This window comes from Cetorhinus maximus, chromosome 12 (genome assembly GCF_964194155.1).
Source record: "Cetorhinus maximus chromosome 12, sCetMax3.hap1.1, whole genome shotgun sequence".
Classification (NCBI taxonomy): domain Eukaryota; kingdom Metazoa; phylum Chordata; class Chondrichthyes; order Lamniformes; family Cetorhinidae; genus Cetorhinus; species Cetorhinus maximus.
Genome location: NC_135890.1, coordinates 64,020,305 through 64,041,969, shown reverse-complemented (window position 1 = coordinate 64,041,969; position 21,665 = coordinate 64,020,305). Strand labels below are relative to the sequence as shown.

The following is a 21,665-nucleotide window of genomic DNA, read 5'->3' as shown; positions in this document are numbered from 1 at the left end:
GGCCACTTCCCCCACTTCCTTTAGCAATCTCAGATGCAAGCTACACGGACCAGCTGATTTAACCACTCTAAGCTTAGCCAGCCTTTCCAGTACCTCCTGCCTCAATTTTCAACCCATTAATTACCTCTCCCACTTCTGCTTATCAGATTCTTCTTCCTTAGTAAGCACTGATACAAAGTACTGATTAAGTATTCTAATCCTTGTCCTGAGCCTCCAAGCATATATCACCCTCTTCATCCCTAATACCAGGCAGCAGTGATCCTTGTGCTCCTATATGCTTTGGAGACTGGACAACCTACAGCAAATACCTTAAAGCATTGGAGAAGTACCAAGCCTTCGCAAGATTCTCCAAATCCAGTGGCAAGAAAGGCGGTCAAAACAGCGGTGTCCTCTCCCAAACCAACTTTCCCAGCGTCAAAGTGCTAATCACTCCAAAGCTCTTCCGAAATTCCTTAGATTCTGGAAGGGTCCCAGTGGATTGGAAAATAGCAAATGTAACACCCTTATCCAAGAAAGGAGGGAGATAGAAAGCAGGAAACTATAGGCCAGTTAGCCTAACATCTGTCTTGGGGAGAGTGTTAGAATCTATTAAGGAGGTTATAGCAGGATACTTAGAAAATCACGATCTGATCAGGCAGAACCAACATGGCTTTGTGAAAGGGAAATTGTGTTTAGCTAATTTATTAAGAGTTTCTTGAGGAAGTAACAAGCAGGATGGATAAAGGGGAACCGGTAGATGTGGTACACTTGGATTTCCAAAAGGCATTTGATAAGATTCCACATCAAAGGCTACTACATGAGAGAACATGGTGTAGTGGGTAACATATTAGCATGAATAAAGGATTGAATAGCTAGCAGGAAGCAGAAAGTAGGGATAAATGGGTCTTTTTCAGGTTGACAAGTTGTAGCTAGTGGCATGCCACAGGGATCAGTGCTGGCTTCTCAACTATTTACAATCTACATGAATAATTTGAGTAGCACTGGATTCTATGGGGAGTTTCTGGAGGCTGAGTCTGACACTGGGAATAATAATGGCTGAGTTATATTGTGATTGTTCCATCAATTATTTATTATTTTATTCCAGACTGTATCCAGTCCAATGGGATAAGTTACAGAGGGGAGCAGCAAATTACATCACAAGGAATGAATTGTGCAAACTGGATGCACAGTGAGCGTGATTATAACTTGGCTCTGTATCCAGACAGCTTGGCAGGTATTGAGAGTAACTTTTAAGCATGGAACATCTTTTCTATGTTAATCTGAGAAAACATGGTAGCTTCGATCTAACATTGCCAAAATGTTATGAAAACCAACAGGTGTGGGAGACCACCATTTCTGTCGAAATCCAGATGACGTGGATGGGCCCTGGTGTTATGTGTCTGGTGAGGGAAGACCAGTTCGACATCCCTGTAGCATTCCAAGATGTAACAGTAAGGCAGATTTTTAATGTCACGTAAATTTTATGCAGTGTTCAACTCCTATGTACTGAGTATGGCATTGAGCATGTGAGAGGGGTTGGATGTTTCCTAGAGGGGGCCACTGAGGGTGACAGCTGTACTTGTGTAATTAAACTGCCTTTATGAACAGTGGAAGTGAGAGGTAGTATCATCAAGTTAAAAGCAAGGGCAAAGAACAGGAGAACTTCTGCAGATTGGGAGCAATGTAAAGAATAGCAAACGGATATAATGAAAATAGAAAAAACTACAAAAAGAGATTAAGCAGAAAAACCTGCGAGAGATATCTGGGGTAACAGTAAATATTTTTCTAGGAATATTGAGAGGAAGAGGGTGGTTAAGAGTAATGTGGACCCCTTAAAGATAGGTTTAGCTGATACTGTAATTGAAAATCAGGAAAAGGCAAACTTGCAAAAACCCCACTTTGTACGATGAACCATCAGTGATTCATTTTTGTAGGAAGAACATGGAGAGGCAATATAAAACTAAGGGTACAATTCTAAAGGGGTTGCAAGAGCAGGAAGACCTGGGTGTAAATGTGCATAAGTCATTGAAGGTGGCAGGATAGGTTGAGAGAGCAGTTAATAAAGCATACAGTATCCCAGACTTTAGTAGGGGCGCAGAGTACAAGAGCAAAGAGGTTATGTTAAACTTGTTTAAGACACTAGTTTGGCCTCAGCTGGAGTATTGCATCCAGTTCTGGGTGTCACACTTTTAGGAAGGATCTGAGGGCATTAGAGAGGGTGCAGAAAAAAATTCACAAGGATGGTACCAGGGATGAGGAACTTCAGTTATACAGATAGATTGGAGAATTGGGACTGTTTTCTTTGGAGAGGAGAATATTGAGATCTGATAGAGGTGTTCAAATTCATGAGGGGTCTGGACAGAGTAGATAGAAGCTGTTCCCACAGGTGGAAGGATCGAGAATGAGCAAAACAAAAGGAGCAATGGAGACCTGAGGGGAAACTTTCCACACAGTGAGTGGCTATGGTCTGGAATGCACTGCCTGATAGTGTGATGGAGGTAGGTTTGATCGAGGAATTCAAGAGGGAATTGGGTTATTATATGAAAAGGAATATTTCACGTTCAGGGTTACGGGGAGAAGGCGGGGGAGTGGCTCTTGGTGAACTGCTCATTCGGAGAGCCGCTGCAGGCATGATGGGTTGGAAGACTTCCTTCTGAGCTGTAACAATTCTGTATTAGTCTTCAGAAATCATCAACCAGGATAAAGTACCATAGATCTGAGGCAAATTCAAACTAAATAAAATACTAAATTTAACATAAGCAAAATGGTAATGGAGAAAATGATGATTCATTCTGTGACTTAATGTTAATTTTGGCCAAGTTACTAGAATCTGTTACTAGGGGTAGAGTGACTGAGTACTTGACCAAATATTAACTGATCAGAGTGAGCCAGCATGGATTTGTAAAGGATGTCCACTGAAGCTAGTTGATGTTTTTTAAGGAGGTAACCAACATGGTAGATAAAGGAGTATCTATGGATGTATTTTTATGGACTTCAAGAAGGCATTTGATAAGATCCTACACAACAGACAGTTGTGAAGAGGGTTAATGGATGGGTACTGAATTGGCATAATCTGACTAGTGGTGTTATTCTGGGATCTGTACTGGGGCATCGGCTTTTCACTATTAATGACTTGGATGAGTCATAGAATAGTTTAAGTACAGAAGGAGGCATTTTGGCCCATTGAGTTCATGATGGCTCTCTGCAAGAGCAATTTAGCTAGTCCTTTCCCTGTAACCCTGAATTTTTTTTCTCTCCAAATACTTATCTAATTTATTTTTGAAAGCCATGGTTGAATTTTCTTCTATCACCCTTTTCAGGCAGTGCACTCCAGATCCTAACCACTCACTGCTTAAAAAGTTTTTCTTTATGTTGCCTTTGGTCCTTTTGCCATTCACCCTAAATCTGTGTCTTCTGGTTCTCAACCATTCGGCCCATCCAGTCCATACCAGATTTCCACGGAACAATCCAGTTAGCCCCATTCCTCCACTCGATCCGCAAAGTCCTGCAAGCTTATTTCCTTCAAGCTTCCTTCCAATTTCCTTTTGAAGTCATTGACCGTTTCTGCTTATACCACGAGTATCCATTATTTCTGGTCACTGTGTAGAAAAGATCCTCCTCACATTCCCCCTGCATCACTTGCTCAGAACCATCAACCTGCGTTCTCTAGTCCTTGTACCATCAGCTAATGGGATGAGTTTTTCCCTTGTCAACCTTATCCAAACCTGTCAGAATCCAAAATGAATTTAGTGAATCTTTTATGCAATCTGTTGAAGTCTGAATATTTTCTTCCATAGAATGACCATATATTTTCTAAAATATATCAAACGACTGCTGGGGGGCAGGGGGGGGTTCTGTAGATCCTTTACAAGGAGTTCACAAAATGATATGAAAGTGCTTAACTGAGATGGGATGGACTTGCAGCTGGGTAACTGCCCAGGGTGCGGTGGTCAAAAGTAAGTGAAGGAGCAAGTCTGGAAGCAGTGAAGTGGGAGTGGAGTGCAGCTGCCACATGGGCTGGCTGTTTCACTTAGGAGCACAAAGATTGAGGAGGAAAGATTGAAAGATGGAGGAGCCTCAGTCCCTGGTTTTGTTGAACTGGTATGAGGAGAAGGACTACAAGGTGGATGAGCGGACTGATCATGGTGAAGGATGCCATTCAAGTGGGTGGAGGGAAGAGGAATGTGATAGTGAGGCAGTATAGTCAGGAGGACAGATACTGTTCTCTACATCTGTGTTGCCTGCCCAGTGTCAGGGTTAAGGACATCTCCTCATGGCTGGAGAGGAACTTGGAGTGGGAGGGGGAGGACCCAGTTGTCATGGTCCACATTGGAACCGATGACATAGGGAGAATCAGAATGATGCTCTCCTAAGAGAATTTGAGGAATTAGGGTCCAAATTAAAATGCAGAGCATCAAAGGTAATCATTTCTGGATTGTCACCTGAGCTGCGTGCCAATAGACAAAGGGTTAAGCAGATTAGAGAATTAAATGCGCGGCTCGGATTGGTGAAGGAGGAAGGGGTTTCAATTCGTGGGGCATTCAGAAGAGTGAGCTACTTCCTCAGGATGGGCTTCACTTAAACTGTACTGGAATCAGAGTCCTGGCTAGTCGTATAATTAGGACTGTGGACAGGGCTTTAAACTAACAGGGTGGGGTGGAAGGTTTGAGTGAAGGGAGACTTAGAAATCCAAACAGAAAAGATTGATGTATCAGAGCAGTGTAGTGATATGGATAAAGACAAGCAGAGTGGGACAGGAAGGGGCAGAGAATTTACCAAAATATGGACACTTGAATAAGGTCAATACAGGGAATAGAAATATAAAAATGAAATTAAAGGTTCTTTTTATAAATGCATGAAGCATCTGCAGTAAGAGGATGAACTAGTGGTATAAACATAGATAAATGATTTAGATTGAATCGCCATTACAGAGACATAGTTACAAGGTGATCAAGGCTGGGAAATAAATATTCCAGTATACACAATATTTCTTTCAGACAGACAGAATAGCAAAGGAGGCAGGGAAGCCCTGAGAGTAAAGGCTGACATAAGGACATTAGTGAGAAAGGATCTGGCCTCTTAAGACCATGGAGTAGAATCCGTATGGGTGGAAATTAGGAATAACAAGAGTCAGAAAACACTGTTGAGAGTAGTTTTTAGGCCCCCAACAGTAGTTATAGTGTTGTGCATTAAACAAGAAATTATTGGAACTTGTAACAAAGGCAGTGTGGGTGACTTTAATCTTCATATAAGCTGGGATAATTTAATTGGCAAAAATGGTCTAAAAGATGAGTTTGTTGAATGTTTTTGAGACAGTTTCTTGGAGCAGTACGCAATGGAAGCGACTAGGGATAAGTCTGTCTTCGATCTAGTATTGTGCAATGAAGCAGGCTTAATTAATAATGTCATAATAAAAGATCCATTGGGAAATTGTGATCATAATACCATTCAGTTCCATGGTAAGTTTACAAGTGATTATTCTAATGGCAAACAAAAATCTTAAACTTTAAACAAAGCCAATTACATAGGTATGAGGGGAGAACTGGCTATGGTTAATTGGGTAAGTAGACTAAAAGGTACGGAGGAACATAAGCAGTGGGAAATGCTTAAAGAAACCATTCAAAATGTTCAACAAAAACATTGCAGAACAAAAACTCAGCAAGAAGAACACACCTGTGGCTCTGTCAGGAAGTTAAGGATAGTATTAGATTAAAAGAAGATACTTACAATGTTACAAAAAACAGTAGCAAGGCTGAGGATTGGGAGTGTTTTAGGAACTAGCAAAGGGCCACCAAAAAGTTGATTGAAAAGGGAAAAAAATGGAATATGAGAGAAAACTAGCCAGAAATATGAAACCAGATTCAAAGAGCTTTTATAAGTATGTTAAAAGAAACAGAGTTGCTAAAGTAATCATTGGCTCCTCAGAAACAGAGACAGGAGAAATTATCATGCAGAATGAGGAAGTGGCAGAAGCATTGAACAAATATTTTGTGTTTATCCTCACAGTAGAAGACACAAGTTCCATACCAGAAATAGGAGGTAAACTAATGGCTAAAAAGAGTGAGGAAATTAGGGAAATTAATAATCAGTAGAGATAAAGTATTGGAGAAACTCGAGGGACTAAATTCCTACAAATCCCTGGGACATGAGGGCCTACACCCTAGGATTCTAAAAGAGATAGCTGCCAAGATAGTGGATGTGCTATCTATGATTTTAGATTAGATTCAGGAACAGTCCCAGGGGATTGGAAGTTGGCAACTGTTACACAGCTTTTCAAAAAAGGAGGGAGAGAGAAAACAGGAAACTATAGGCCAGTTAGCGCAACATCAGTTGTTGGGAAAATGCTGGGATCTATTATTTTTATTCATTTACGGGATGTGGCGTTGCTGGCTAGAGCAGCACTTATTGCCCATCCCTCATTGCCCTTGAGAAGGTGGTGGTGAGCTGCCTTCTTGAACTGCTGCAGTCCATGCGGTGTAGGTACACCCACAGTGTTGTTAGGGGGATTCCAGGATTTTCACCCAGCGACAGTGAAGGAACGGCGATATATTTACAAGTCAGGAAGGTGAGTGGTTTGGAGGGGAACTTCCAGATGGTGGTGTTCCCATCTATCTACTGCCCTGTCCTAGATGGTACTGGTCGTGGGTTTGGAAAGTGCAGCCTAAGGAGCCTTGGTGAGCTTCTGCAGTGCGTCCTGTAGATGGTACACACCGCTGCCACTGTTTGACGGTGGTGGAGGAAGTGAATGTGGATGTGGTGCCAGTCAAGCGGGCTGCTTTGTCCTGGATGGTGACGAGCTTCTTGAGTGTTGTTGGAGCTGCACTCATCCAGGCAAGTGGTGAGTATTCCATTACACTCCTGATTTGTGCCTTGTAGATGGTGGACAGACTGTGGGGAGTGAGTTACTTGCTGCAGGATTCCTAGCCTCTGACCTGGTCTTGTAGCCACAGTATTTATATGGCTAGTCCAGCTCAGTTTCTGGCCAATGATAACCCCCAGGACTTTGATAGTGGGGGATTCAGCAATGGTAATGCCATTGAACGTCAAGGGGCAATGGTTAGATTCATTTGTTGGAGATGGTCATTGCCTGACACTTGTGTGATGTGAATGTTACTGTTATTAAGGAAGTCTTATCAATGCACTTAGAAAAGCATAGTATGATTAGAACAAGTCAACATGGCTTTACTAAAGGGAAATCCTGTTTGAGAAGTTGATTAGAGTTTTTTGAGGATATAACTATTAGGGTAGATAAAGGGGAAGTAGTAGATGATGTATACCTGGATTTCCAAAAGGCTTTCGATAAGGTGCCTCACCAAAGGTTAATCGACAAGATAAGGTTTCGTGGTGGTGGTAATATATTAGCATGGATAGAGGATTGGTTAAAGGATAAGAAACAGAATGGGCATAAACAGGGCTTTTTCAAGTTGGCAGGCAGTGAATCGTGGAGTGCTGCAAGGATCAGTGCTGGGACCTCAGTTATTTACCAGCTATATTAGAAACTTAAATGAAGAGACAGAAGGTAGTGTATTTAAGTTTGCTGATCATAGCAAGCTAGGTGGAACAGTAAGCTGAGGGAAGGATACTGAGGCTGCAAAGAGCATGAATGGGCAACAAGATGGCAGATGAAGAATAATATCATGTTACAACCACATGAGGAGGAGTAAAATGACTTCCCCATTCTCCCACTCCAGGTCTGAATGTAACAGGGTTTTTGTGAATTTAGAAAGAATGTGTTTTGCCAATACTGCCGGAGTCCCACTATGTATGCTTTCAGATGATAAAGAATTATTTGGACAGGTTTCTGAGTTTAAACAAAAAACAAGATAGGTTTATTAAGGAGAATGGGGGTCTTTTATGCTCCCCAGGGGGTTGGAGTACCTGTTCCTTTTCACCCTACTTGGTTGAAATGCAAATTTGTATATTGTGACTGGCTGGCAGTCCTTTTATTGTGTTAAAATTACAGTTTATTATTAAATCCAGCCATAAAAAGAGGAATTAGAAATTGTATATTTTTACAATCTTTAACAATAGGGAAATGTGAAGTTATTCGCTTCGGTCGTAAGAATATTTTTTAAAAGGCGAGAAACTTGTTAGTGCTGTTCAAAAAGACTTGTGTGTGCTCAGAAAGTTAGCAAGCAGGTGCAGCAGCAATTAGGCAGGCAAATGGCATGTTGGCCTTCATTGCAAGGGGGTTGGGGCAAGAATAAAGTCTTGCTACAGTTGTACAGGGTTTCGATGAGACCACACTTGGAATACTGTGTGCAGTTTTGGTCTCCACATTTAAGAAAGGATATACTTGCATCGGAGACGGTACAGCGAAGGCTCACCAAATTGGTCCCTGGGATGAGGGGGGTGTCCTATAATGAGAGGCTGTGGAAATTAGGCTCATGTTAGAACAATGAGAGACAATCTCATTGAAATCAACATAATTCGGAAGGGGTTTGATAGAGTGCGTGCTGAGAGATTGTTTCCACTGGTCGGGAATCTAAAACACGGGGACACAGTCTCAGGATAAGGGGCCGATCATTTCGGACTGAGATGAGAAGATATTACTTCACTCAAAGGGTTGTGAATCTTTGGAATTCTTTACCCCAGAGGGTTGTGGATGTTCCATTGTTGGATATATTTAAGGCTGGGGTAGACAGATTTTCAGTATCTCAGGGAATTAAGGGATATGGGGAACTGGAGAGAAAGCAGAGTTGAAGCTCAAGATCAGCCATGATCATGTTGAAAGGCAGAGCAGGCTCCATGGGCTGTGTTCAGGAGAAAGGATTTTTGTTTAAATATTTAAGTGTTACATAGTTACATAAATAAAAGTCAAAGAAAAGTGACCAAAATGCAAGTTTGCCAAGGGTGCCATTTTCTCTAATGCCAGAAAGACAAAAGTAATGTGGAGAATGATTTAAGTGTGTCATTGTCAAACATCATACCAAGATGGACAGACTCTGCGTTGAGAAGTGGGCAGATCCAATTTACAGTCTAACCTTGGTGGTGGAGAATTATTGGAAAAAATTTGAAGAACAGATGAAACCTTCATTTAGAAAAGGGTGATTGACCTGGAGCATTGGCTCTTTTTTTTTCTGTGGGCGCTGCCTGGCCTGCTGAGTGTTTCCAGCATTCTCTGCTTTTATTTCATTTCTGAAGAGTTGGAGTAATCAAAGACAGTCAGAACAGATTAGTTGAGGGGAAGTCGTGTCTGACTAACAGGATTGAATGAGGATAGTTGATGAGGTGGTGCATTTGATTCAGTTTATCTGGACTTTAGCAAAGCTTTGATAAAGTCCCACATGGCAAACTGGTCACAAAAGTTTAAGCCCATGAAATCTAAAGTAAAGTGGCAAAGATCCAAAATAGGCTCAGAGGTGGGAAGCAAAGGATGCATGTTTTTGTGACTGGAAGGTTGTTTCCAGTGGGGTTCTGCAGACTCAATACGAGCTCCCTTGTTTTTTGCGGTATATGTCAATGAATTCAATTTGAATGGGGGAAAATGATTAGGAAGTTTGCAGATGATACAAAAATTGGCCGTGTGATTATAAAGAAGAAGAAAGTTATAGACTTCAAGAAGATATCAGTGCACTAGTCAGATGGGCGGAACAGTGACAAATGGAGTCCAATCCAGAGAAGTGTGAGGTAATGCATTTGGAGAAGGCTAATAAGGCAAGGGAATGCACAATAAATAGTAAGATACTGAGAAGGTTAGAGGAAGTCGCTGGCCAGGTAGATAGGCTGGTCAAGAAGGCACATGGGATTCCTGCCTTTGTTAGCCGAGGCATAGAATTTAAGAGCTTGGAGGTTACACTGGAACTATATGAAACACTGGGTAGGCCACAGCAATTCTGGCATCACACTGTAGGAAAGATGTGATTGCACTACAAAGGGTACAGAGGAGATTTACAAGGATGTTGCCTGGACTGGAGAATTATAGTTATGAAGAATGATTGGATAGGCTGGGATTGTTTTCTTTGGAACAGAGGAGACCAAGGGGGGACCTAATTGAAATGTATAAAATTGAGGGGTCTAGATAGAGTGGATAAAAAAGCCCTTGTTTAAGGGGTCCATAACCAGGGTCAAAATTTATTGTACAAGGTTTAGAGGGGATCCAAGGGAAATTTTTATCACCTAGATGGTGGTGGGATCTGGAACTCTGCCTGAAAAGGTGATAGAGGCAATAACCCTCATAACATTGAAAAAGTAGTTAGACATGCATATCAAGTGCTGTAACTTGCAAGGCTACAGACCAAAACCTAGAAGGTGGAATTAGTCTGAATGACTCCTTGTCAGCCAGTATAGACATGATAGGCTGAATGGCCTCCGTCCAAGCTGTGAATTTTTGATTCCGAAGGGACTTGATGGGATAGACATTGAGAGCTTGCTTTCCTTGGTTAGTGAATCTAGAACATTGAGGCACAGTCTCAGGATAAAGGGTTTAGCATTTAGTGCTGAGATGAGGAGAAATTTCTTTTCTTGGAGGGTTGTGAACCTTTGGAATTCTCCACTTCAGAGGTTCCATCATTGAAATATATTCAAGGCTCAGATAGAGACATTGGGAATGGATGGGAAAGTGGTATTGAAGCTGAAGATCAGCCATGGTCATATTGAATAGCAGAGCAGGCTCAAGGGGCCATATGATCTTCTACTTCTATTTCTTATGCCCCTCACATTTTGCCATCTGCAAATTTGTACACTTCACACCGAAGTTCAAGACAAATATAAAAGCAAAAAGCGGATGCTGGAAATCTAGAATAAAAACAAAAATACCTGGAAAAACTCAGCAGGTCTGACAGCATCTGCGGAGAGGAATACAGTTAACATTTCGAGTCCGAATGACTCTTCATCAGAACTAAGGAAAAATAGAAAAGAGGTGAAATATAAGCTGGTTTAAGAGGTGGGGGGGGGGGGGGGGGGGTGGGGGGGTGGGACAGGTAGAGCTGGATAGAGGGATAGAGGTGGAGATAGCCAAAAGATGTCATAGACAAAAGGACAAAGAGGTGTTGACGGTGGTGATATTAGCTAAGAAATGTGCTAATGGGGACATTAAGGGTAGAAAGCAGGGTGAGCAAGAGACAGATAGCCCTGGGGTGGGGGGGGTGGGGGGTGGGGGGTGGAATCGAAATAGGCTAAAAGGTAGAGACAAAATAATGGATGGAAATACTTTTAAAAATAATGGAAATAGGTGGGAAAAGAATAACATAAATTATTGGAAAAGTGGGGATCGGAAAGGGGGTGGGGATGGAGGAGAGAGTTCATGGTCTGACGTTGTTGAACTCAATATTCAGTCCGGAAGGCTGCAAAGTACCTAGTCGGAAGATGAGGTGCTGTTTCTCCAGTTTGTGTTGAGCTTCGCTGGAACATTGCAGCAGGCCAAGGACGGACACGTGGGTATGAAAGCAGGTTGGTGTGTTGAAATGGCAAGCGACAGGGAGGTCTGGGTCATGCTTGCAGACAGACCGAAGGTGTTCTGCAAAGCGGTCACCCAGTCTGCATTTGGTCTCTCCAATGTAGAGGAAAGCACATTGGGAGCAGCGAATGCAGTAGACTGAATTGAGGGAAGTGCAAGTGAAATGGTGCTTTACTTGAAAGGAGTGTTTGGGCCCTTGGGCGGTGAGGAGGGGGGAAGTAAAGGGGCAGGTGTTACACCTTCTGCGGTTGCATGGGAAGGTGCCGTGGGAGGGGGTTGAGGTGTAGGGGGTGATGGAGGAGTGGATTAGGGTGTCCCGGAGGGAACGATCCCTGTAGATCAAGCACAATGCCCTCAATTATTATCTCGTGAAAAAAACTCAATCAAGTTATTAAACGCGATTTGCCTTTAACAAACCTGTGTTGATTTTCCCTAATTAATTAATTGTTGTTTCTCAAAGCTTCCCCGCCATGGAGGTTAAACTGACTGGCCTGTAGTTGCTAGGTTTATCTTTACACCCTATTTTTTCAAGAAGGGTGTTACGTTTGCAATTCTCCAGGCCTCAGGCACCACCTCCAGAATCTGTGGAAGATTGGAAGGTTATGGCCAGTACTTCAACAATTTCCACTCTTACTTCCCTTAGTATCCTAGGATGCACTCCATTGGGGTTTGGTAACTTACCGACTTTAAGTGTGGCCAGCCTTTCTAGAACCATAGAACACTACAGCACAGAAAACAGGCCATTCAGCCCTTCTAGTCTGTGCCAAAATATTATTCCGCTAATCCCATTGACCTGCACCCAGTCCATAACCCTCCAGACCTCTCCCATCCATGTATCTATCCAATTTATTCTTAAAAGTGAGCCCGCATTTACCACGTCAGATGGCAGCTCGTTCCTCACTCTCACCACTCTCTGAGTGAAGAAGTTCCCCCTAATGTTCCCCCTAAACCTTTCCCCTTTCACCCTAAAGCCATGTCCTCTCGTGTTTATCTCTCCTAATCTAAGTGGAAAGAACCTACTCGCATTTACTCTGTCTATACCCCTCATAATTTTGTAAACTTCTATCAAATCTCCCCTCATTGTTCTACGCTCCAAGGAATAAAGTCCTAACCTGTTTAATCTTTCCCTGTAACTCAACTCCTTAAGACCCGGCAACATCCTAGTAAATTCTAATACCACCTCTTTGTTTTTATAGCCTACTCAGTATCTCAACTACCTTTTCATTGTCACTTTGGCAGTATCTCCTTCCATGGTAAAATTTGATGCCGAATACACATTTAGTACCTCAGCCATGTCCTCTATATCATTTTTGGTCCCTCATCAGTTCCATCCCTCCCCTTTATTACCTGTCTACTGTTAGAAGCCTACTGAAGACTTTTGGATTTCCTTTCATGTTAGCTATCAGTCTATTCTCACACTCTCTCTCTTAGCCCCTCTTTATTCCTTCAAGTGAAATGAGGGCCGTATATCCAAGTTTGCTGACAACACACAGTTAGGTGGCACAGTAAGTAGTGTAGATGGGAGCAGAAAGTTGCAAAGGAACATTGGTACATTAATGAGTGGGCAAAACTGGCAGATGGAGTTCAATGTGAGGAAGTGAGAGATAATCCACTTTGGACATAAGAAAGAGATCAGAGTATTTTCTAAATGGTGAGAAAGTGCAGCGGGAAGGTTTAGAAGTCCATGTACAGAAATCACTAAAAACTAGTGGACAGGTCCAAAATAATGATTAAAATGGCTAATGGAATAATGGCTTTTATTTCAGGAGGGTTGCAATACAAAGGGGTGGATGTTATGCTTCAGTTGTATAGCACTCTGGTTTAGTCCACATCTGGAGTTCCATGTTCAGCTGTGGGCCCTGAACCTCAGGAAGGATATATTGGCCTTGGAGAGAGTGCAGTGTAGATTCACTGTGTAGAACCTTAATGGGATTAAACTATGGAGATGGGCTGCATATACACTAAGTTTGTATTCCCTTGAAGTTAGAAGATTAATGGGTGATCTGATTGAGGTGTTTATGATGATTAAAAGATTTGATAGAGCACATAGAGAGATACTATTTCCTTTGGTGGGACAGTCCTGGGTAAGGGGGCATAATCTTTAAATTAGAACTACTTTGTTCAGGGTGATGTCAAAGAGCACTTCTTTACACACACTAGTGAATATGTAGAACCCTTTCCCAAAAAAAGCTGTTGAGTCTGGGGGTCAATTGAAAATTTCAGTACTGAGATTGATGGATTAGGCAAGAGTATTTAAGGGCTGCAGAACCAAGATGGCTGGATAGAGCTGTCATACAAATCAACCTTGATTAAATTGAATGGTGGAGCAGGCTTGAGGGCCTGAACTCCTGTTCCTATGTTCCCACGTTCTCCTTCTCACCCTGACCCTAGTTTCCATCTAATGACCCCTGCTCGACCATGACGCTGGGACAAGAAAGCCTAAGATGCATCCCTAACCCCATAGTCCTGTCAACACTCATGGTTTAAACCCAAACATGAAGAGTAGCTGCAACTGTGTTGCAGATCAGATCAATACTCCTTTAACAATAGAGAACAGTAATGGTTCCAGTCAGCATGGTCATTGCCCCGGGTGAGTTTTGCTTTATGGTGTTGATGTTTATAAGGTTTTCCCAATGTATAGATGGTAATTTACTCTCTGCTCCTTGATCATTTAGTTTCTTCTCTCGTCTTTTCATTAGGTACTTCTCTGAATGAAGATCTTAATCCCACAGCGGCGGAGCTGGAAACAGTGAATGTTGAATTGAGTGCAGGTCAGATTGATGATCAAGTTACATCAGTGCTGTCCAAGAGTGACGATACTGTGAAGCAACCAGTCATTGGAATGAGGCAGCCTGTGAGGCAAACTGCTAAACAGAAGAAAGATCTTGGAATTTTAGGTATAATTCCTGAGATCGGGGTAATTACTGAGTAGTGTGTGTGTACACAGTAGTGTGTGTGTACACACAGAGTAGTGGTGTGTGTGTGTACACAGTACAAAAACAGAATTACCTGGAAAAACTCAGCAGGTCTGGCAGCATCGGCGGAGAAGAAAAGACTTGACGTTTCGAGTCCTCATGTCCCTTCAGCAGAACTGAGTATAGTTAGGAAAGGGGTGAAATATAAGCTGGTTTAAGTGGGGGGGGTGGGGGGAGAGAAGTTGGTGGGTAGGGGGGGTTGTAGGGACAAGCAAGCAGTGATAGGAGCAGATAATCAAAAGATGTCACAGACAAAAGGAACAAAGAGGTGTTGAAGGTGGTGATATTATCTAAGAAAATGTGCTAATTAAGAATGGATGGCAGGACACTCGAGGTACAGCTGTAGTGGGGGTGGGGTGGAAAGACTGACAGGGTATTACAGGTATAGATTTAAAAGTAATGGAAATAGGTGAGAAAAGAAAAATCTATATAAATTATTGGAAAAAACAAAAGGGAGGGGGAAGAAACGGAAAGGGGGTGGGGATGGGGATGGGGGAGGGGGAGTTTAAGATCTAAAGTTGTTGAATTCAATATTCAGCCCGGAAGGCTGTAAGGTGCCTAGTCGGAAGATGAGGTGCTGTTCCTCCAGTTTGCGTTGGGCTTCACTGGAACAATGCAGCAAGCCAAGGACAGACATGTGGGCAAGAGAGCAGGGTGGAGTGTTAAAATGGCAAGCGACAGGGAGGTTTGGGTCTTTCTTGCGGACAGACCGCAGGTGTTCTGCAAAGCGGTCGCCCAGTTTGCGTTTGGTCACTCCAATGTAGAGAAGACCGCATTGGGAGCAACGAATGCAGTAGACTAAGTTAGGGGAAATGCAAGTGAAATGCTGCTTCACTTGAAACGAGTGTTTGGGCCCTTGGACGGTGAGGAGAGAGGAAGTGAAGGGGCAGGTGTTGCATCCTCTGCGTGGGCATGGGGAGGTGCCATAGGTGGGGGTTGAGGAGTAGGTGATGGAGGAGTGGACCAGGGTGTCCCGGAGGGAACGATCCCTACGGAATGCCGCCGGGGGGGTGAAGGGAAGATGTGTTTGGTGGTGGCATCATGCTGGAGTTGGCGGAAATGGCGGAGGATGATCCTTTGAATGCGGAGGCTGGTGGGGTGATAAGTGAGGACAAGGGGGACCCTATCATGTTTCTGGGAGGGAGGAGAAGGCGTGAGGGCGGATGTGCGGGAGATGGGCCGGACACGGTTGAGGGCCCTGTCAACGACCGTGGGTGGAAAACCTCGGTTAAGGAAGAAGGAGGACATGTCAGAGGAACTGTTTTTGAAGGTAGCATCATCAGAACAGATGCGACGGAGGCGAAGGAACTGAGAGAATGGGATGGAGTCCTTACAGGAAGTGGGGTGTGAGGAGCTGTAGTCGAGGTAGCTGTGGGAGTCGGTAGTTTTGTAATGTATATTGGTGGACAGTCTATCATCAGAAATTGAGACAGAGAGGTCAAGGAAGGGAAGGGAAGTGTCAGAGATGGACCATGTGAAATTGATGGAGGGGTGGAGATTGGATGCAAAAGTAATAAATTTTTCCAGGTCCCGACGAGAGCATGAAGCAGCACCGAAGTAATCATCGATGTACCGGAGAAAGAGTTGTGGGAGGGGGCCGGAGTAGGACTGGAACAAGGAATGTTCCACATACCCCATAAAGAGACAGGCATAGCTGGGGCCCATGTGGGTACCCATAGCCACACCTTTTATTTGGAGGAAGTGAGAGGAGTTAAAGGAGAAATTGTTCAGTGTGAGAACAAGTTCAGCCAGACGGAGGAGAGTAGTGGTGGATGGGGATTGTTTGGGCCTCTGTTCAAGGAAGAAGCTAAGGGCCCTCAGACCATTCTGGTGGGGGATGGAGGTGTAGAGGGATTGGACGTCCATGGTGAAGAGGAAGCGGTTAGGGCCAGGGAACTGGAAATTGTTGATGTAACGTAAGGTGTCAGAGGAATCACGGATGTAGGTGGCAAGGGACTGGACAAGGGGAGAGAGAAGGGAGTCAAGATAACGGGAAATGAGTTCCGTGGGGCAGGAACAGGCTGACACAATCAGTCTGCCGGGACAGTTCTGGTTGTGGATTTTGGGTAGGAGGTAGAAGCGGGCCGTCTGAGGTTGGGCGACTATCAGGTTGGAAGCTGTGGGAGGAAGATCTCCAGAGGAGATCTTACCCGCATGGGCCCCAGCTATGCCTGTCTCTTTATGGGGTATGTAGAACATTCCTTGTTCCAGTCCAACTCCGGCCCCCTCCCACAACTCTTTCTCCGGTACATCGATGATTACTTTGGTGCGGCTTCATGCTCTCGTCGGGACCTGGAAAAATTTATTAATTTTGCATCCAATCTCTATCCCTCCATCAATTTCATATGGTCCATCTCTGACACTTCCCTTCCCTTCCTTGACCTCTCTGTCTTAATTTCTGATGATAGACTGTCCACCAATATCCATTACAAGCCTACCGACTCCCACAGCTACCTCGACTACAGCTCCTCACACCCCGCTTCCTGTAAGGACTCCATCCCATTCTCTCAGTTCCTTCGCCTCTGTCGCATCTGTTCTGATGATGCTACCTTCAAAAACAGTTCCTCTGACATGTCCTCCTTCTTCCTTAACCGAGATTTTCCACCCACGGTCGTTGACAGGGCCCTCAACCGTGTCCGGCCCATCTCCCGCGCATCCGCCCTCACGCCTTCTCCTCCCTCCCAGAAACATGATAGGGTCCCCCTTGTCCTCACTTATCACCCCACCAGCCTCCGCATTCAAAGGATCATTTTCCGCCAACTCCAGCATGATGCCACCACCAAACACATCTTCCCTTCACCCCCCCGGCGGCATTCCGTAGGGATCGTTCCCTCCGGGACACCCTGGTCCACTCCTCCATCACCCCCTACTTCTCAACCACCACCTATGGCACCTCCCCATGCCCACGTAGAAGATGCAACACCTACCCTTTCACTTCCTCTCTCCTCACCATCCAAGGGCCCAAACACTCCTTTCAAGTGAAGCAGCATTTCACTTGCATTTCCCCTAACTTAGTCTATTGCACTTGTTGCTCCCAATGCGGTCTCCTCTACATTGGAGAGACCAAACGCAAACTGGGCGACCGCTTTGCAGAACACCTGCGGTCTGTCTGAAAGAAAGACCCAAACCTCCCTGTCGCTTGCCATTTTAACACTCCACCCTGCTCTCTTGCCCACATGTCTGTCCTTGGCTTGCTGCATTGTTCCAGTGAAGCCCAACGCAAACTGGAGGAACAGCACCTCATTTTACGACTAGGCACTTTACAGCCTTCCGGGCTGAATATTGAATTCAACAACTTTAGACCGTAAACTCCACATCCCCACACCTTTCCGTTTCTTCCCCTCCCTTTTGTTTGTTCCAATAATTTATATAGATTTTTCTGTTCTCATCTATTTCCATTATTTTTAAATCTATACCTGTAATACCCTGTCAGTCTTTCCACCCCACCCCCACTACAGCTGTACCTCGAGTGTCCTGCCATCCATTCTTAATTAGCACATTTTCTTAGATAATATCACCACCTTCAACACCTCTTTGTTCCTTTTGTCTGTGACATCTTTTGATTATCTGCTCCTATCACTGCTTGCTTGTCCCTACAACCACATCCCCCCCACCCACCAACTTCTCTCCCCCCACCCCCCAACTTAAACCAGCTTATATTTCACCCCTCTCCTAACTTTACTCAGTTCTGTTGAAGGGTCATGAGGACTCGAAAAGTCAAGTCTTTTCTTCTCCGCCGATGCTGCCAGACCTGCTGAGTTTTTCCAGGTAATTCTGTTTTTGTTTTGGATTTCCAGCATGCGCAATAGTTTTTTGTTTTTATATCTGTGTGTACACAGTAGTGTGTGTGTGTACACAGTAGTTTGTGTGTGTGTGTGTGTACACAGTAGTGTGTGTGTGTGTGTGTGTGTACACAGTAGTGTGTGTGTGTGTGTGTACACAGTAGTGTGTGTGTGTGTGTGTGTACACAGTAGTGTGTGTGTGTGTGTACACAGTAGTGTGTGTGTGTGTGTGTGTACACAGTAGTGTGTGTGTGTGTACACAGTAGTGTGTGTGTGTGTGTACACAGTAGTGTGTGTGTGTGTGTACACAGTAGTGTGTGTGTGTACACAGTAGTGTGTGTGTGTGTGTACACAGTAGTGTGTGTGTGTGTGTGTGTGTACACAGTATGTGTGTGTGTACACAGTAGTGTGTGTGTGTGTACACAGTAGTGTGTGTGTGTGTACACAGTAGTGTGTGTGTGTGTACACAGTAGTGTGTGTGTGTGTGTGTACACAGTAGTGTGTGTGTGTGTACACAGTAGTGTGTGTGTGTGTACACAGTAGTGTGTGTGTGTGTACACAGTAGTGTGTCTGTGTGTGTGTACACAGTAGTGTGTGTGTGTGTGTACACAGTAGTGTGTGTGTGTGTGTACACAGTAGTGTGTGTGTGTGTGTGTGTACACAGTAGTGTGTGTGTGTGTGTGTGTGTGTGTACACAGTAGTGTGTGTGTGTGTGTGTGTGTACACAGTAGTGTGTGTGTGTGTGTACACAGTAGTGTGTGTGTGTGTGTGTGTACACAGTAGTGTGTGTGTGTACACAGTAGTGTGTGTGTGTGTACACAGTAGTGTGTGTGTGTGTGTGTACACAGTAGTGTGTGTGTGTACACAGTAGTGTGTGTGTGTGTGTACACAGTAGTGTGTGTGTGTGTGTGTGTGTGTGTACACAGTATGTGTGTGTGTACACAGTAGTGTGTGTGTGTGTACACAGTAGTGTGTGTGTGTGTGTACACAGTAGTGTGTGTGTGTGTACACAGTAGTGTGTGTGTGTGTGTGTACACAGTAGTGTGTGTGTGTGTACACAGTAGTGTGTGTGTGTGTGTGTGTGTACACAGTAGTGTGTGTGTGTGTGTACACAGTAGTGTGTGTGTGTGTGTACACAGTAGTGTGTGTGTGTGTGTGTGTGTACACAGTAGTGTGTGTGTGTGTGTGTGTGTGTACACAGTAGTGTGTGTGTGTGTGTGTGTGTGTACACAGTAGTGTGTGTGTGTGTGTGTGTGTGTACACAGTAGTGTGTGTGTGTGTGTGTGTACACAGTAGTGTGTGTGTGTGTGTGTGTACACAGTAGTGTGTGTGTGTGTGTACACAGTAGTGTGTGTGTGTGTGTGTGTACACAGTAGTGTGTGTGTGTGTGTGTGTACACAGTAGTGTGTGTGTGTGTGTACACAGTAGTGTGTGTGTGTGTGTACACAGTAGTGTGTGTGTGTGTGTGTACACAGTAGTGTGTGTATGTGTGTGTGTACACAGTAGTGTGTGTGTGTGTGTCCGCAGTAGTGTGTGTGTGTGTGTCCGCAGTAGTGTGTGTGTGTGTGTCCGCAGTAGTGTGTGTGTGTGTGTCCGCAGTAGTGTGTGTGTGTGTGTCCGCAGTAGTGTGTGTGTGTGTGTGTGTGTGTACACAGTAGTGTGTGTGTGTGTGTGTACACAGTAGTGTGTGTGTGTGTGTGTGTACACAGTAGTGTGTGTGTGTGTGTGTGTACACAGTAGTGTGTGTGTGTGTACACAGTAGTGTGTGTGTGTGTGCACAGTAGTGTGTGTGTGTGTGTGCACAGTAGTGTGTGTGTGTGTGTGCACAGTAGTGTGTGTGTGTGTGTGCACAGTAGTGTGTGTGTGTGTGCACAGTAGTGTGTGTGTGTGTGTGTGTGCACAGTAGTGTGTGTGTGTGTGTGTGTGCACAGTAGTGTGTGTGTGTGTGTGTGTGCACAGTAGTGTGTGTGTGTGTGTGTGCACAGTAGTGTGTGTGTGTGTGTGTGCACAGTAGTGTGTGTGTGTGTGTGTGTGCACAGTAGTGTGTGTGTGTGTACACAGTAGTGTGTGTGTGTGTGTACACTAGTGTGTGTGTGTGTACACAGTAGTGTGTGTGTGTGTGTACACAGTAGTGTGTGTGTGTGTACACAGTAGTGTGTGTGTGTGTGTGTACACAGTAGTGTGTGTGTGTGTGTACACAGTAGTGTGTGTGTGTGTGTGTACACAGTAGTGTGTGTGTGTGTGTACACAGTAGTGTGTGTGTGTGTGTGCACAGTAGTGTGTGTGTGTGTGCACAGTAGTGTGTGTGTGTGTGCACAGTAGTGTGTGTGTGTGTGTGCACACAGTAGTGTGTGTGTGTGTGTGTGTGCACAGTAGTGTGTGTGTGTGTGTGTGTGTGTGCACAGTAGTGTGTGTGTGTGTGTGTGTGTGTGCACAGTAGTGTGTGTGTGGACAGTAGTGTGTGTGTGTGTGTGCACAGTAGTGTGTGTGTGTGTGTGTGTGCACAGTAGTGTGTGTGTGTGTGCACAGTAGTGTGTGTGTGTGTGTGTGCACAGTAGTGTGTGTGTGTGTGTGCACAGTAGTGTGTGTGTGTGTGTGTGTGTGTGTGCACAGTAGTGTGTGTGTGTGTGTGTGCACAGTAGTGTGTGTGTGTGTGTGTGCACAGTAGTGTGTGTGTGTGTGTGCACAGTAGTGTGTGTGTGTGTGTGTGTGCACAGTAGTGTGTGTGTGTGTGTGTGTGTGCACAGTAGTGTGTGTGTGTGTGTGTGTGTGCACAGTAGTGTGTGTGTGTGTGTGTGTGTGCACAGTAGTGTGTGTGTGTGTGTGCACAGTAGTGTGTGTGTGTGCGTGTGCACAGTAGTGTGTGTGTGTGCGTGTGCACAGTAGTGTGTGTGTGCACAGTAGTGTGTGTGTGTGTGTGTGTGTGTGCACAGTAGTGTGTGTGTGTGTGTGTGTGCACAGTAGTGTGTGTGTGTGTGTGTGTGCACAGTAGTGTGTGTGTGTGTGTGTGCGTGTGCACAGTAGTGTGTGTGTGTGTGCACAGTAGTGTGTGTGTGTGTGTGTGTGCACAGTAGTGTGTGTGTGTGTGTGTGCACAGTAGTGTGTGTGTGTGTGTGTGCACAGTAGTGTGTGTGTGTGTGTGCGCACAGTAGTATGTGTGTGTGTGTGTGTGCACAGTAGTGTGTGTGTGTGTGTGTGTGTGCACAGTAGTGTGTGTGTGTGTGTGTGTGTGCACAGTAGTGTGTGTGTGTGTACACAGTAGTGTGTGCGCGTGTGTACACAGTAGTGTGTGCGCGTGTGTGTACACAGTAGTGTGTGCGCGTGTGTGTACACAGTAGTGTGTGCGCGTGTGTGTACACAGTAGTGTGTGCGCGTGTGTGTACACAGTAGTGTGTGCGCGTGTGTGTACACAGTAGTGTGTGCGCGTGTGTGTACACAGTAGTGTGTGCGCGTGTGTGTACACAGTAGTGTGTGCGTGTGTGTGTACACAGTAGTGTGTGTGTGTGTGTGTGTGTACACAGTAGTGTGTGC

At 44.6% G+C, this 21,665-nt stretch overlaps 1 protein-coding gene across 1 annotated transcript in view; it reads left to right on the top strand.

Moving 5' to 3' along the window:
* Window positions 1–691: 691 nt before the first annotated feature.
* The window catches only part of pik3ip1 (phosphoinositide-3-kinase interacting protein 1), a 70,693-nt gene continuing 49,719 nt past the window's right edge, over window positions 692–21,665 (top strand). Inside the window, exons 1-3 of the mRNA XM_078553755.1 lie at window positions 692–1,213; window positions 1,317–1,430; window positions 14,077–14,274. Coding sequence (XP_078409881.1) covers window positions 1,144–1,213; window positions 1,317–1,430; window positions 14,077–14,274 — 382 coding nt within the window. The 5' untranslated portion in view covers window positions 692–1,143. The remainder of the gene's footprint in view (window positions 1,214–1,316; window positions 1,431–14,076; window positions 14,275–21,665) is intronic.